Below are 13,906 nucleotides of genomic sequence, written 5' to 3'. Positions count from 1 at the left end.
CTGGATGTGTCTGAATGAGTTTATGCAGGGGCATACAGAGTCAGAAAAGACCGCGATTTTTGTGAACCCCAAACTGGGAGAGCGTAGCAGGACTTAAAGGTAAGAACCGCATTCCCCTCTGTTTCTCCACAGGGTATCGGCATCCACTTAGCCTGAAGAGTTTAACCAGTAAATCAAGAAGCCTTTAAAAATGCTGCTGAAATGACGATTTTATTTGATGTGTTCCCAGGTACAGAAAAAGCAAAAAACCTTTCTGTTCAGGAGGCTCTGTCTTACCAGGTGCATGGCAGAGCTCCGAGGCGGATGTGGTTCGATAAGCAACTGAGAGGGCGTCTGTCCAAAGTTCTGTATCTGTGCCTCCATGGCCTGCAGGGGAAGGAGAGTGACTGTCACAATCAATATGCATCAACGAGAGAGGTCATCACGCTTCCTGCCAATGCAAGTGGATCCCAAGTCAGCCATGAAAGACGTCCAGAAAATTCAACGGGTGCTCTTCTCTGAGGGTGCAGAATCACTCCCGTGTTAGTATGCTGTAGACAAGCTTTGCTTTCTCTTTCCAAACATGCTTCCGTTAACCAAGTGGCTATTCTTATGTAAAAGCCGGGGTTAAACGTGGGTGGGTTAGATGGTGAATGCATGCGGCTGAAGCCAAACAACACTTCTCACACCCAATACACCATGTGTACCTTCAGAAAGTCCTGTGTGAGGAGGAATGTATGGGGATCTCTAATGAAATAAGCTTCTGGGATCTTGGGGAAAAAGAATGATACATAAAGTCCACCAGTGATAGGAAATAAAATTCAGGAAATCACATGTTCCAGTCAATGCAGAGGGTAATCATTAAGACTGCTGTATCATTAATGATTGATTAATGCTGGCCAAATTTTCAGTACAAAAAAATATGTTTTAACATGTTATACTGTTTTAAGATCAATGCTGAAGTATTATCTAATGTCTATATGGTATGAATTCACATGTCTCAAAAATTCTTTGAAATTTTACAGCCCAAAGAGGAAATAATTCTTTGGGCATCTTGAGCTAGGAAATATTTTATTAAAGCCTGTGCAGATAAGAAATATTAATGAGATTTTATGGCTTCCAGTGAATAAAAATAACTTTGGATCTCAAGCTGTCTGGACTGTATAATATGCCTTTCTCTGTGTGTATGTCAAAGACACAATCTTATAGGAGATTTATGTATGTCTTCTATATATTAATCCTACAGGCAAAAAAATTTCAATATATTAAGCTAGACTAGCAGAAATATTTTTCCAAAATACTGTTAGCGTGTAATTTAAGTCAACAAGGAGAAGCACAATATTTACAATGGTCATTACTCTGTTACCATGCTAATTTTTCCCCTAAAATTGTGTGCAATTTGGTTGCACATAAAAGTGAAATACGAAACTCATTGCTGAGTGCTTAGGAATGCAGGTAAGGTGGTAGATGGCTCTCGACGCCGCGCTGCCACTAATCGCATCAGTATCTACAAATCTCATTTATAAAGTGCTTAAATTTAACAATCTGTCTGCTCACACTGCATTTCAAGAAAATGTTTATCAATAAAAATGTGAATTTTCAAATTTATTAGCAATATTAAACATGAATGCATCATTATCTGCCATATTTTAGCAACTGCACAAATGGGGCTTTGGTTCTTTTATTTGCAGAGGCAATAGGATGAATTATTAAATCTCTTTAAGTGCTGTCCAATTTTAATGCGTCCATTTATTTGCATGGTGTCCACTCACACGCAAAGTGTGACTATTTAAGTAAATCGTATTCACATAGGTACCATCGTACTTTATCTCCCCAGTGCAAGATTTACAATTATAAAAGAGGGAAGAGACCATTTCTGGTTAGGTTCACATCATGAACAATAAACTCTTGAGTATTACCTGGAAGAAAAAAAAATGGTAATTTCATTGTTAAAGTTGTCCTGGCTAGAGACTTCACATAACATGAACAGCTGAAGTTCTCTAACAATAGGTCCTCTGGCTTGCGTTCAGACTCCTCCAGAAAGAGGACTGGGGTGGGGTGGGGAGACTAGGGGTAAAATTAAACACAGTTTAGTCTCTGGGTCAGTGCCTGTACTTAGTAGGTAGCCTTTAAATGGCCACAGAAGGACTGAATCCACAAACATGCTCTGTTTGACTTGATTTTTGTTCTGAAAGGCAAGTATTAAAACTGTATCAGAAAATCTCTGGAGACTCACCTATTTTCCAGAAATTGGTACAGTTCTCTTTGGCAGGCCTACCCCCGGTCCTCTTTGGACTGAGAAGAGTACACACATGTATTTATTTTAAACTATTCTCATATGACATTAGGGTAAATATTAAGCTGTGATCAAGTTAATATTGTGATTTTTGCCCTCTCATTAAGACAGTCTATTTCCTACACTTACCATTTATTTATTTTTTAAACACTAAACTGAATCCCTCTTCCTTGTGATCCACATCACATGCCTTCATGACCTCAAAGTTCTTATTCCAATGTTTACCTTTTGGCTCTCCTGTAATCCTGTCTACCAGCAATCCCTTAACCTCTGATTTAAAAATACACAGATCTTTCTGATCTTGAAAAAGCATGCTGACTCCTCTAAGTTCTTCTTGGTACTACCAACACTCTTGAACGAGGAGTGAGCACCCACAGATTTTCTTCACTTCTCCCGTCCCATGTTTTCTGTCCTCCTCCACTTTTAGAAAGTCATCAATGTCTTCTTTCTGTTAAGAGGGATGTACTCTGTATGGGAGCGGGCCCGGGGATATACACAGGCCATTCTGTGATCTATGAAGCATAGCAGCTGAGTGGTTGTTCTGAGAACTACTCCCGATGTAGGAAAAAATGCCTCCCTTTCATGTGAACCTTGGGGCAGGTTTCTCAATCCTTCCCAGACTCCCTAAACCACAGTGAATGTCCTCCATATTCTCATTGCACTTTTCTCCCTTTATCATGAAATTCAGTGCACAGTTCTTTACATAGGTCTGTTTGCTCAGACTGTTGATCTTTGCAGGTGAAGGCTGTGACTTAGTCCTAACAGAGTCCAAAAACATTTGCTGAATATGGAAGCGGAGCAACGGTGGGACATTAGTGCAAAACTGAAAGGTAGCACAGAAAAGGAAACACACAGTAGTAGAGAAAACATCGGAGTGCTTTACTTTTACAATTCAATACCACAAGAACAATGATGTTAACAAACGCTGTTAAATGCTTCTATCCCACTGTGTCGAGGGATAAAAAATCAGATACCAGCCTGCCCTCAAGAAGTTTTCAGCTCATGAGGACATAAGATGAGTGAGTAATCAGGGCACACAGCAGGTAGAGGACCATGGCAATAGAGGGTAGAGCAGGGCACAGGGACAGCAGGGCTGTTAGGAAAGGGGCTTCCTGAAAAGGGACATGAGCTGAGGTCTGAATATTAAGTCAGAATTGGCAAGCCAAAGGCAAAAAAAGACAATTGGAAATAGCATTTAAAAAAAATTTCAACATATTTCTATTTTTCTCTACACTGTTCTGTATGTGTCGAAGAGACTTAATACTAGCTTTATTTATTCATAAAATATTTACTTATTGAGCACCTACTGTGTACTGGGTACCATTTTAGATATTTGTGATATTCACCAAAGAAAACAGGTAGAGATTCGGGCTCTTGGGAAGGTTAACACTCTAGCCAGGATGGCACGGGAGCTTACATTCAGCCTGACGTCACAAGCCAGCAGCCCTTGGGCTACAATCAGCTCACAGGTATGGTTTCTATTTGAGCCAACCTTTATAGGTCAGAAAATTTCATACAATAAATTGGATTTTTTTGGCTTCTCTCAAAAAAACCCAGAAGAGGTAGATCATCAGCATTCTTGCACAGCAACACCTGTCTGGTGCCAAGGCAAAGGGGCCCTTTTATATAATGCCCTCCGCTCACAGGACCTGGGCACGCATGCCTCATGGCCTGCTTCACTGGTTTATTCTCTGACTCCTACACACTTTAGTATTAGTTAATCCTTTTAAAAATCACCTACCAAAATGTGAATTTGTATTACAAGGAAACTATTGCTTTATAGGTCTACAGTAGTCCTGCCCTCTTCCTCAAGGTGTATGGTCCAAGACCCCAAAGAATGCCTGAAACTGGATGGTCCTGAATCCTATGTACACTGTTTTTTTCCTATACATACACCGATGATAAAGTTTAATGAATAAATCATGCACAGTGAGAGATTAACAGCAGTAAGTACGGATAAAATAGAACAGCGATAATATACTGTAATAAAAGTTATGTGAATGTGATCTCTCTCTCAAAATACCTTATGGTACTGGGCTCACCCTTCTCCTGAGGATGATGATGTGAGGTGGTAAAATGCCTGTCTGATGAGTGAGCACCTGGGTGGCTCAGTTAGGTGTCAGTTTAGACACTCAGTTAAGCATCTGCCTTTGGCTCAGGGCAGGATATCAGGGTCCTGGAGTCAAGCCCTGCTTTGGGCTCCCTGCTTGGCAGAGAGTCTGCTTCTCCCTCTCCCTCTGCCCCACGTACCCCCACCCCGCTCATGCCCTCTCAAATAAACAAAATCTTTTTAAAAAATGATTAACTGATGAGATGAAGCGAGGGAATGAGGTAGGCACTGCAACCTAACATTGAGCTACTGCTGACCTTCTGAGGCTAGGTCAGAATCACTGTTTCTAGAACATGGCTGACCTCGGGTCACTGAAACCGTGGAAATCCAAACAGTGACTAAGGGGACCCTACTGCTCTGCACTTCCCACTGAAGCAATAATGAACTGATAGTGTATGTGTGAGCCCACGACTTTTATAAACATGTTTGACAGAAGAGCAAAACTTGGGATATAAGTCTGTGCATCTAGCTTCATCGAATCTCAGACGTTCTCTATTGTGAGAAGCATCATTAATTTATATACTATTAAGATGTAGAAAAATGTTACTAATTAAACTATGATCCACTATTCATTGTAAGACACCCTGCAATTTGGAGTGCTGAGATGCGGCAATGACAAGCATCTCAGAATCAGTAAGTGATCCTAACTCTTTACATATGATAAACAGTGACAGAAATCTTACACATGTCATATAAATCTAGCATGGATAATAGGCTTAAAACAGTAGAGTTTTCAAAACAAATGTGACTGACAAAATCTTTGGTGTTTTACAAATAGGAAAGACCATGTATTGGCTGGGCAACCCTTTAGTGGGATAACATGAACATATGGATCTGCTTATACTTAGATAACATTCTTTTTTTTTTGGCCTTTATAATCGCTGAACATGGCATCTTAGACTGGTTATGTGTGCCCACTTTAATTAATTGTGTGTGTTTTTTCTCCCTTTTAACCAGAACTCAGATCAAGACTGAGAGGGCTTTGGCATGGACCTGGAAATTTCCACATCTTGAGCTGGGTGCTGTTTACATGGGAGTACACCTAAGTGATGACACTGGCCTCCTGCCACTCACTCCATTACAACTTTTCCCATGCTTCCCCCTCTCCTAAGTTAATCACTATTTTGACAATAATTAAATTGCACCATCAAAATGATCATCATTCTTTCTTTTTTTGAACTTCTGATAAGTAGAATCACCCAGTACTGATTTTCATGTCTGTCCTTTTTTTTTCTTTTTAATATTTTATCTATTTATTTGACACAGAGAGAGAGAGAGAGAGATCACAAGCAGGCAGAGAGGCAGGCAGAGGGAGAGGGAGAAGCAGGCTCCCTGCTGAGCAGAGAGCCCGATGCGGGGCTCAATCCCAGGACCCTGAGATAATGATCCAAGCCGAAGGGAGAGGCTTAACTCACTGAGCCACCCAGGTACCCCCCATGTCTGTCCTTTTTTGATCAACATATTTGTGAGATTCATCCCTGTTGTTCTGTGTGTCAGTGTTTTGTCTTTATTGTATCCATTAGAGTATCCCATTTATCTATCTACCACAATAGATCAATTCTGTCCATCGATATTTGGGCTGGTAATAGTTTCAGGTTATCATGAATAAGGTAGCTTAGAAAATTCTTGCACGTGTCTTTCGATGGAGGTGAGCAGTCATTTTTGCTGGATGCATAACCTAGGTATTGGGTTGCCAATTTAGAGGGTAGGAATATTTTGTTTTATGGACGAGTTGTTCTCCATAGTGATTATACTGTGTATTTATTTGTAAAAGTATCTGTGAATGCAGAATGCAGTGATCAAAGCTATAAACAGTGACAATTCAGACTATGTGATCTTTGAGGGTACTGATACACTGAAACTCTAACATATCAAACTCAATTTTATCTCAGAAAATAATCATATAAGGAAATCCACTTAATTTCCTCCCGGAGTTGTTCAGATAGGAATGATAAGTAAGTTAGTTTTTTAAGCTTTACATTTTAATTGTTATATGGATTCTTACTTATTCTTATAAAAACTATTTGGTTCAGTACTGAGCAGTTACCATGTGCTTTTGTACCATGTACATTTATTTTTCTGCCCAGCTAAGACTCATAAAAAAACCAGTAGGTCATAAAATTGGCGGGGGAGCTTCTTTTTTTTTTTTTTTTTCACACTTTGGAAGGACTTCTAAAATATGAAAATTTTTAGGGGTAAGCAAGAAGTAGAGAAAAATGTGACCTAAGTTATGAATAGCAGCACAAAGTAAGTAAACCAGAACAGGACTTTCACATTTCATTACACACATAGGACACATAATTCAGTTTTACCTGCTTATATGTAATACAAAGCTCCCATTAGGGAAAGTTCCTATTAGGGACAGTTTCCTGTTTTTCCCCTCCCTACCTTCTAGTGAGGCCCACTTTGTAAAATCCTCCAGGACCCACCTGCCAAGTTACAAAATTACCCACATTTTCATCAAGCTCTCCTTTTTTTCTCACTTATTTTCAACAAGCTCTCTCTTAGTCTTATGCTACTCAAAGGTCAGGGCCAAGGGTACAGCTGCGTCGTCTATGTCTTGCACAGAGGTGCCCAGTTAGGGGGCAAATGAAGGACAGAATATACTTCAAATGCCAAAGGAAGAAGCACCTTTTATTATTCCTCTTTTAATGAGGGTTTCTTTTTTAATTTGCACAAAGGGGCCATCTGTGTTAGCGACGGCCGCGACACACACCTCACTCCTTTGACCTGCTGCACCTCTTGCTTAATTGCTTTTATCTCCTTCTCGCCTTCCCTCCCCGCCAAAAAAAAATGCTACCTCCTCTATAAATACAGATACATAGCTGGGATTAAATCCTCAGAAGAGGAAGTAAATATGCTGTGGTTAATACGCATTATGCGTATCCTGTTAATATGAAAGTTTTCATAGCCAGAGTACAATTACAAATATGGTGACAGATAAGTGGTAGTTCAGAATGATGTTCAAATTACTGATAAATTCAAAATATTCTGAAAGAAAGATATTACTACTTAGGTGAACAAGCATGCTCGCTCCCTCCCCTTGTGTTTATTAGTTATCTAGAGTACACCTTCTTTGGTCTCCAAGAGATAAAAACTTTGGTTAAACTTGTCTTTTCCACAATGCAATAACTTTAACCCAGATACATTTTTCTCCTGTAGAATCTTTACAACTTGTAGTCTTTTTTGTAAATGTAATTTAGTATTGTCTTTCTGGTGAAGTGTCATAAGGTCTAAGTGATGAGAAAGACAGTGTGAGGAAGCTAATAAGGTAAAGCTGTCAAATGACCTAGTTCATCCATTTTGCTTGGTCTGTGTCATCTTTTAAATTGTTTTCCAGAAAAGTCAACATTTTATAAAGTACGACAGGTTGTGCTACCCACAAGGCAAATATCAGACTATGCTGAAATTACTAGTTAATTATTGATAATTTTCAGAAAATAAAAATAGCAAAAGTGATTCCTTGGGGACAAAGAAAAGGATTTTCTAAAAATTTCCTTAGGATTGTATTATCTCATTTTATAGCTCGTACTTAGCATGATTTTATTTTAATGCTTTAAAGTGGATATTCTTTTTTTAACCAGAAAATACAACTTTGACATACAATTAAAAATATATATGTGATTTATATCGTCTTTCTGCGCTACTTCCAATTCTACCAATTCTATACCAAATAGGAAAAAGAAATGGAATTTTGAGAAGTCTGAAATGATAAAAGAAAAGATTACTTAATGGCGGACTGTATTTTAACTGATATGTTTTTGTTTCTGGTTTATTGTTATAATAAAACAAGATCATATAAAGCATTACTTTTTAATGCTAGAAAAACAGGAGCAAAATAAATCAAGAAAATAATATCTGCATTTTATTATTTCTTGCTTTACAAACATTAAACTATATAAAAAATTAAAAATGCTATTTTATATTCAACTGCTTCTAATTTGTCATAGAAACTACACAATAGAAGAACAAACGTGTTTCCTTTTGTTTTAATAATCAGCTGCATTAAGGCTAAGTCTATACGGGCAAAATTATTAGAATATTTCAGCAAGTACTTAATAACTTAAGTAAAAAAGAGAACCACGCTTGCTGTAACTATCAGACTATGTTAGGCAATATTGAGGGAGAGGATTCTGGATTGTTCATTTACATGCTTCAGTGTTTGGTTTTATTCTTTCAGTATAAACCTAAAAGAAATAAAGAGGAGAATTATCCTCTTGCCGAGTCCTATTTCTGTCTTGGACTGATGAGTTATAATGATGATATTACATATCTCACTTAAAAAATGAATGTGAACAGTGAAGGTAAAGAGCAAGCACCATGTCCTTTGGATTAAAAAAAAAAAAAAAATGCTCTGTCCCGAACAGTTTTTCTTCAAATTAGGTCAGTGCCATTGGTGGCAAGCTCACTCAATTTTTATGTTTAAAGATAAGTATAAGTCAACTCAGGTAGGAAAAGTACATGTATTTTCATGTGGCAGGTAGTGGCTGTTCCACCCTGGATGCCTTAAATAAATTTGCCTAACCTGGGGCGCCTGGGTGGCTCAGTGGGTTAAAGCCTCTGCCTTCGGCTCAGGTCACGATCCCAGGGGATCGAGCCCTGCATCCGGCTCTCTGCTCAGTAGGGAGCCTGCTTCCTCCTATCTCTCTGCTTGCTTCTCTGCCTACTTGTGATCTCTGTCTGTCAAATAAATAAATAAAATCTTAAAAAAAAAATTTGCCTAACGCTGTGACTAACTCAGGGGGAACACAGTAGTGAGTGGGATCACCTTCCTTGCCCCGGGCAGACTGGTCTCCAGAGACTGCATCCTTGCTACTCTCTTGCTCCTCTATCTTCCCAATCTTTTTGGTCAATGAGAGTGCAGGACAGGAAATAGGAAGAGGACGCAAAACTTATGCTATGGTCCTTCCTTGCTGGGTCCCAGTTTGGCAGTGGCTGGGTTGCAGGCCACAGCCCCACATTGTGGAGTCGACTGGGGCTCCATCTCATGACCATGAGGATCACGACCTGAGCCAAAACCAAGAGTCGGACGCCTAACTGACTGAGCCACCCAAGTGCCCATTGGGTTGACTATTAAGTAGTACCTAGGTAAAGGACTCAACCCAGAAATGCTTATGGAATGTGAGAAGAACCAGTACAATGTTCTTGCCTAATTCTTCCCAGTTGAATCAATGTATATAAAGAAACTCAATGCTGGCTGATTCAGGAAATGGAAGTTGGGGGAAGGTGGTGGTGGAGGAGGAGGAAGGAGAGACAAGTCGTAGTACCGGTGACGACCTTTCCTCTCCATACAAAATAAGTTCACCTGGAGTGTCTGATCATGGAAAGGAAATAAGGAAAATAATAAAAGTTGAGAAGATTTGCCTGGAAGTGGAATAACATCAAGACAAAGGTTTACCAGGTGGTGGTATAAACATTACAAAATGAAATCATATACTTTTATTAGGCTAAATTCAGATTAAAAAATAGTATTTCATTTATTTGGCAGAACAAAGTATTCTTCTTTGATCTTGACATAAATGGGAAACAGTAATTTAGATATACTGTATTGAGATTTCAAATGGCTTTAAATAGGCTCATTATCAATATGTTTAAAACCTTTAAAAATGAGCTCCCTACATCTAACTGAAATGCTTAGGTATTTAGATTGAGTAATATCTACTTCAACAAATTGAAGCATGCAATATGTTTTGAATAATTGTTAATTTATGCTAAGGTAACAACTGTGTAATATAACTGAAATCTATGTTAATAGAAGATAAGGAAATCCCTTCCAGCTATTTCTACTACAAACAGCAGGCTACAATTTTCACCCTTCTTCCTTGTGTAAAATATGACTTTAGATGCTTGTGAAAGCATTTGCTGTTAATTTCTGAAAATCAATAATTAGCACTTCTCAACACTATGCAATAAAAATAACACAAAGACGAGAAAAAGCACATCTCACATAAATGACACACATTCCACTTGGACTAGCTGCATTATTTATGCTTTCCTAGTGGACGATTGATGACCATGGACTAGCTAAGGACTGCAGTAATTACAAGGAGAAAAGATAAACCTAAATTAAAGATTTATTCACTCATCAAAATTAAATGTGCGTCATTAATTTTCTTGATACTAATTTCTACATAGAAACTTCTTTATTCACTGATTCTTTGCAACGCAAGTCTCACTGCTGTGCTGTGAGTGAGGAACACAACACACAAACAAACACATCTGAAACTACACTCTTGTTAGTTTTAGGGATTATAACATTTTTCTTGTTCCCAAACGATTCTTTAAGCTTAAAAGAATACCCAATGTGTCTTTCTACTCCCATAGTTTAAAATGTAGGGGGTTTCTTCCTATTTTATTTTACTTTGTTATTTTATTTTTCTTTCTTTTTTATTTTGGCATTTGAATTTGCTGACATTTTTAAGTCAGTAAAACTTCCAGTAATTATAGGGCGAACATGAAGATGGTTTTAAGAAATCTTTATCAGCCATTTTTTTGATCATTTGTTGCAATCACATCTCAGAATAAATGCCCAGGAGAAAAATCATGAACATCCCCCACATGAAAACAATCAGGCATCATGGCCTTATAAATGGGCAACATTGTGCTACAACCCACTCAAGTGATCCACAAGGCGGGTGTTGCTATCCCTTGTCAGACAGAAGAAAGGAGTCACATACGGGGGAAGGAAAAGACAAGGGATAACAAATTCACAGAAGGAATAAGCAATGACCAGACGGCCATCAGTTTCGTCGCTACAAATACCTTCATTTACATCATTAGGATGAAAAGAGGATTAATTTTTTCCTTATAAATTTTATGAGTTCATCTTCTAGAAAAGCCAGCACTGTAACTGTTTTGGTTAAAGACACGTCTGTCTTGTGGTTCTTGACAGCCTTATCATGTCAAGTTTCTGTAGTAGCAGGAATGGTTCAGCAAGAAAATAAACTGAAAACTGAAGGAATCTATCCTACTTCCTTTGGGCATATTCTCACTAAAGCAGATCCAAAGGAATGCTTTGCTATCCCTGTCAGATCAAAGAAAGAGATAAACGCAGAAAATATAATCTAAGAAGACCAAGAAATAGGGGCGCCTGGGTGGCTCAGTGGGTTAAAGCTTCTGCCTTCAGTTCAGATCATGATCCCAGGGTCCTGGGATTGAGCCCCGCATCTGGCTTGCGGGGCTCTCTGCTCCGTGGGGAGCCTGCTTCCCCCTCTCTCTCTGCCTGCCTCTCTGCCTACTTGTGATTTCTGTCTGTCAAATAAATAAATAAAATCTTTAAAAAAAAAAAAGAAGACCAAGAAATATTAGTAACAAGAAATTAGACTAAAAATGCCACACTTTTATAACCACTGGTAATATTAAAATTTAGTATTTAGTGTTTTAATATCTCCAGCATAGATAAATGTGTATATATGCATTAATAAATAAATATTGCATGGCCCATATGTTCTAATAGTTTGCCAGCAAAATAGCCTTTTGTGGTAGGCTTGTGTATACACCTCCCACTGTCAAAGAGAAATCATTTAAGTCATTTTTCAGTTTGGCAGTATTGACTGCACATATGATGATATAGAGAAATGAATTATTAAAACGAAAGTTCTTCCAAGATACTACATTTAATTATGCTTTTAGGTAATGATAGCTAATATCGGTGTAGTGCTTTATGGTTTACAAAGTGTTTTCCCATATCTTTTCTGATATGATCCTCAAATACAGACTTAGGTATCATTTCTGCTGTCATTTTCTAGGTGGGAAAACCAAGGTACGTAAAAGTAAAGTGACTCACTTAATGTCTCATATTGTAACGACTGGCTGTGATAAAACCTATGATCTGACTTCCACCTTTCTATCATCTTTTATTGCCTCTTACATACCATATAATCATACTTTAAGGCAGACAGACTTGAGTAAGTATATCCATGATCGGAAGAGTGATCCATTTTAGAAACACTTGTAGAATGAATTGGTTTTCACTCATTATAAGAGTATAGTATATAAAAAAAGAATGTGACATTTAATTTGTAATCTCTACTGACCAAATATTGACTATGCCATAATCCCCTAGTGCCTTTGGAACTCTTAAGACTGACATAATAAGTTTTTTCTGGAAAGTGGTCAAAATAAACAATGAATAAAATGGCTGAGAAAGAGTTCTTTCTTTCTTTCTTTCTTTCTTTCTTTCTTTCTAGAGAGAGAGAGAGAGAGAGCATGGGCAAGTGAGGGGAGGGTCAGAGGGAGAGAGAGAATCTGAAGCAGGCTCCACACCCAGTGCTGAGCTCACGGGGGCTCGCTCGATCTCCATAACCTGAGATCATGATTTGGGCCAAAATTAAGAATTGAACTTAGCCAACTGAGCCACCCAGGCATCTCACTGAGAAAGATTTCTTAAAACCACCTTAAAATTTGCCTTGTAATTCCTGGAAGTTTTACTGAGTTGAGAGTTTTAAGAAATTCAAAAGCACAAACAAAATAGAAAAACCTTACAGGTTAAATTAGTGAAATGGGAATACACATTAGGTGTCCCTCATTTTCAAGAATCATTTGGAAAGTAAGAAGAATATCATCTCTAAAACTAGTAAGTATTAGTAAATACTGTTATTTTAAAATCCCTAGAAAGTAAAGGGATTAAAGCAACCCTGACTTGAGAATCAGGAGACCTCACCCAAAGCTGACTCTGGCGCTACATAGACAGGTGTCCTTGGAAAAATTATTTTATGAGAGTGTTGGCCTAGATTAATGGTTTTTAACTGGGGATGTATATGAAATGCTTGGAAAGGTTTTTGTTTTTCAAAATAAACCTGCTTGAACCCTCTCCCTGGACATCCTGAGATGCCTATGGGATGGGGAGAGACGGACAGTGGATATGGAGTTAGATGGGGTTAGATGGATATGGCAGGTGTAACTGAAAATAGTCAAGGGGTTAGGGATATAGAAGAAATTCAGTCAAAAGCTTGAAACTCGGTGATAGGTACATGGAAGTTCATCACACAATTCTCTCTCCTTTTATAGGAGAGGCAGAAAAGCTTTCCAGATCTTCTTATACACCTTATACACCTTAAACTTTAATGTCTCAGACAAGTCCCTGGGGATCTCCTTAAATGCATGTTCTGATTTATTAGGTTGGAAAGGCCTGAGAGTCTGAAGTTCTCACGAGTCCCAGGTGGTGGTGTTACTATTGGTTTATGGACTATATTTGAGTAGAAAAGAATAAGAACACCATGGGACCAGATAATTACTAACTAGAATATTCTATTTCCTCAGAAGGTCATAGGATGGATGGAGTTTCATGGCCATCATTTGGTAAAAATATAAAGCAAATCACATCATTTTTATTAATATGTAAAATTAATTTTACATAGAGCTTAAAATTACTGCTCAAGTAGTTGAGCTCATCTATGAAATAATGTATCTAGAAGATTATGATGTAAGCCAAGACTTAAGACAATTTAAATAATATCTAATATCCAACAGATCCAGTGTTTACATATTAAGAAAAGCTTTGTACCAGAACTGTTCTGTCA

The 13,906-nt window shown here is 38.1% G+C and overlaps 1 protein-coding gene across 13 annotated transcripts in view; it reads right to left on the bottom strand.

Annotated features, from left to right (window-relative positions):
- Positions 1-13,906, bottom strand: part of NBEA (neurobeachin) — a 677,938-nt gene that overhangs the window by 23,950 nt on the left and 640,082 nt on the right. For 7 of the 13 annotated variants that reach the window (XM_047723145.1, XM_047723148.1, XM_047723150.1 and 4 more), the window contains 2 exons: positions 687-749; positions 277-366 (listed from right to left, as the gene is read on the bottom strand). In XM_047723145.1, coding sequence (XP_047579101.1) covers positions 277-366; positions 687-749 — 153 coding nt within the window. The remainder of the gene's footprint in view (positions 1-276; positions 367-686; positions 750-13,906) is intronic. The other 6 variants (XM_047723152.1, XM_047723153.1, XM_047723154.1 and 3 more) reach the window with 1 other exon arrangement.

This window comes from Lutra lutra, chromosome 3 (assembly GCF_902655055.1).
Source record: "Lutra lutra chromosome 3, mLutLut1.2, whole genome shotgun sequence".
NCBI lineage: Eukaryota > Metazoa > Chordata > Mammalia > Carnivora > Mustelidae > Lutra > Lutra lutra.
Note: the sequence above shows the minus strand (reverse complement) of the source record. Positions and strands in the feature narration are given on the sequence as shown.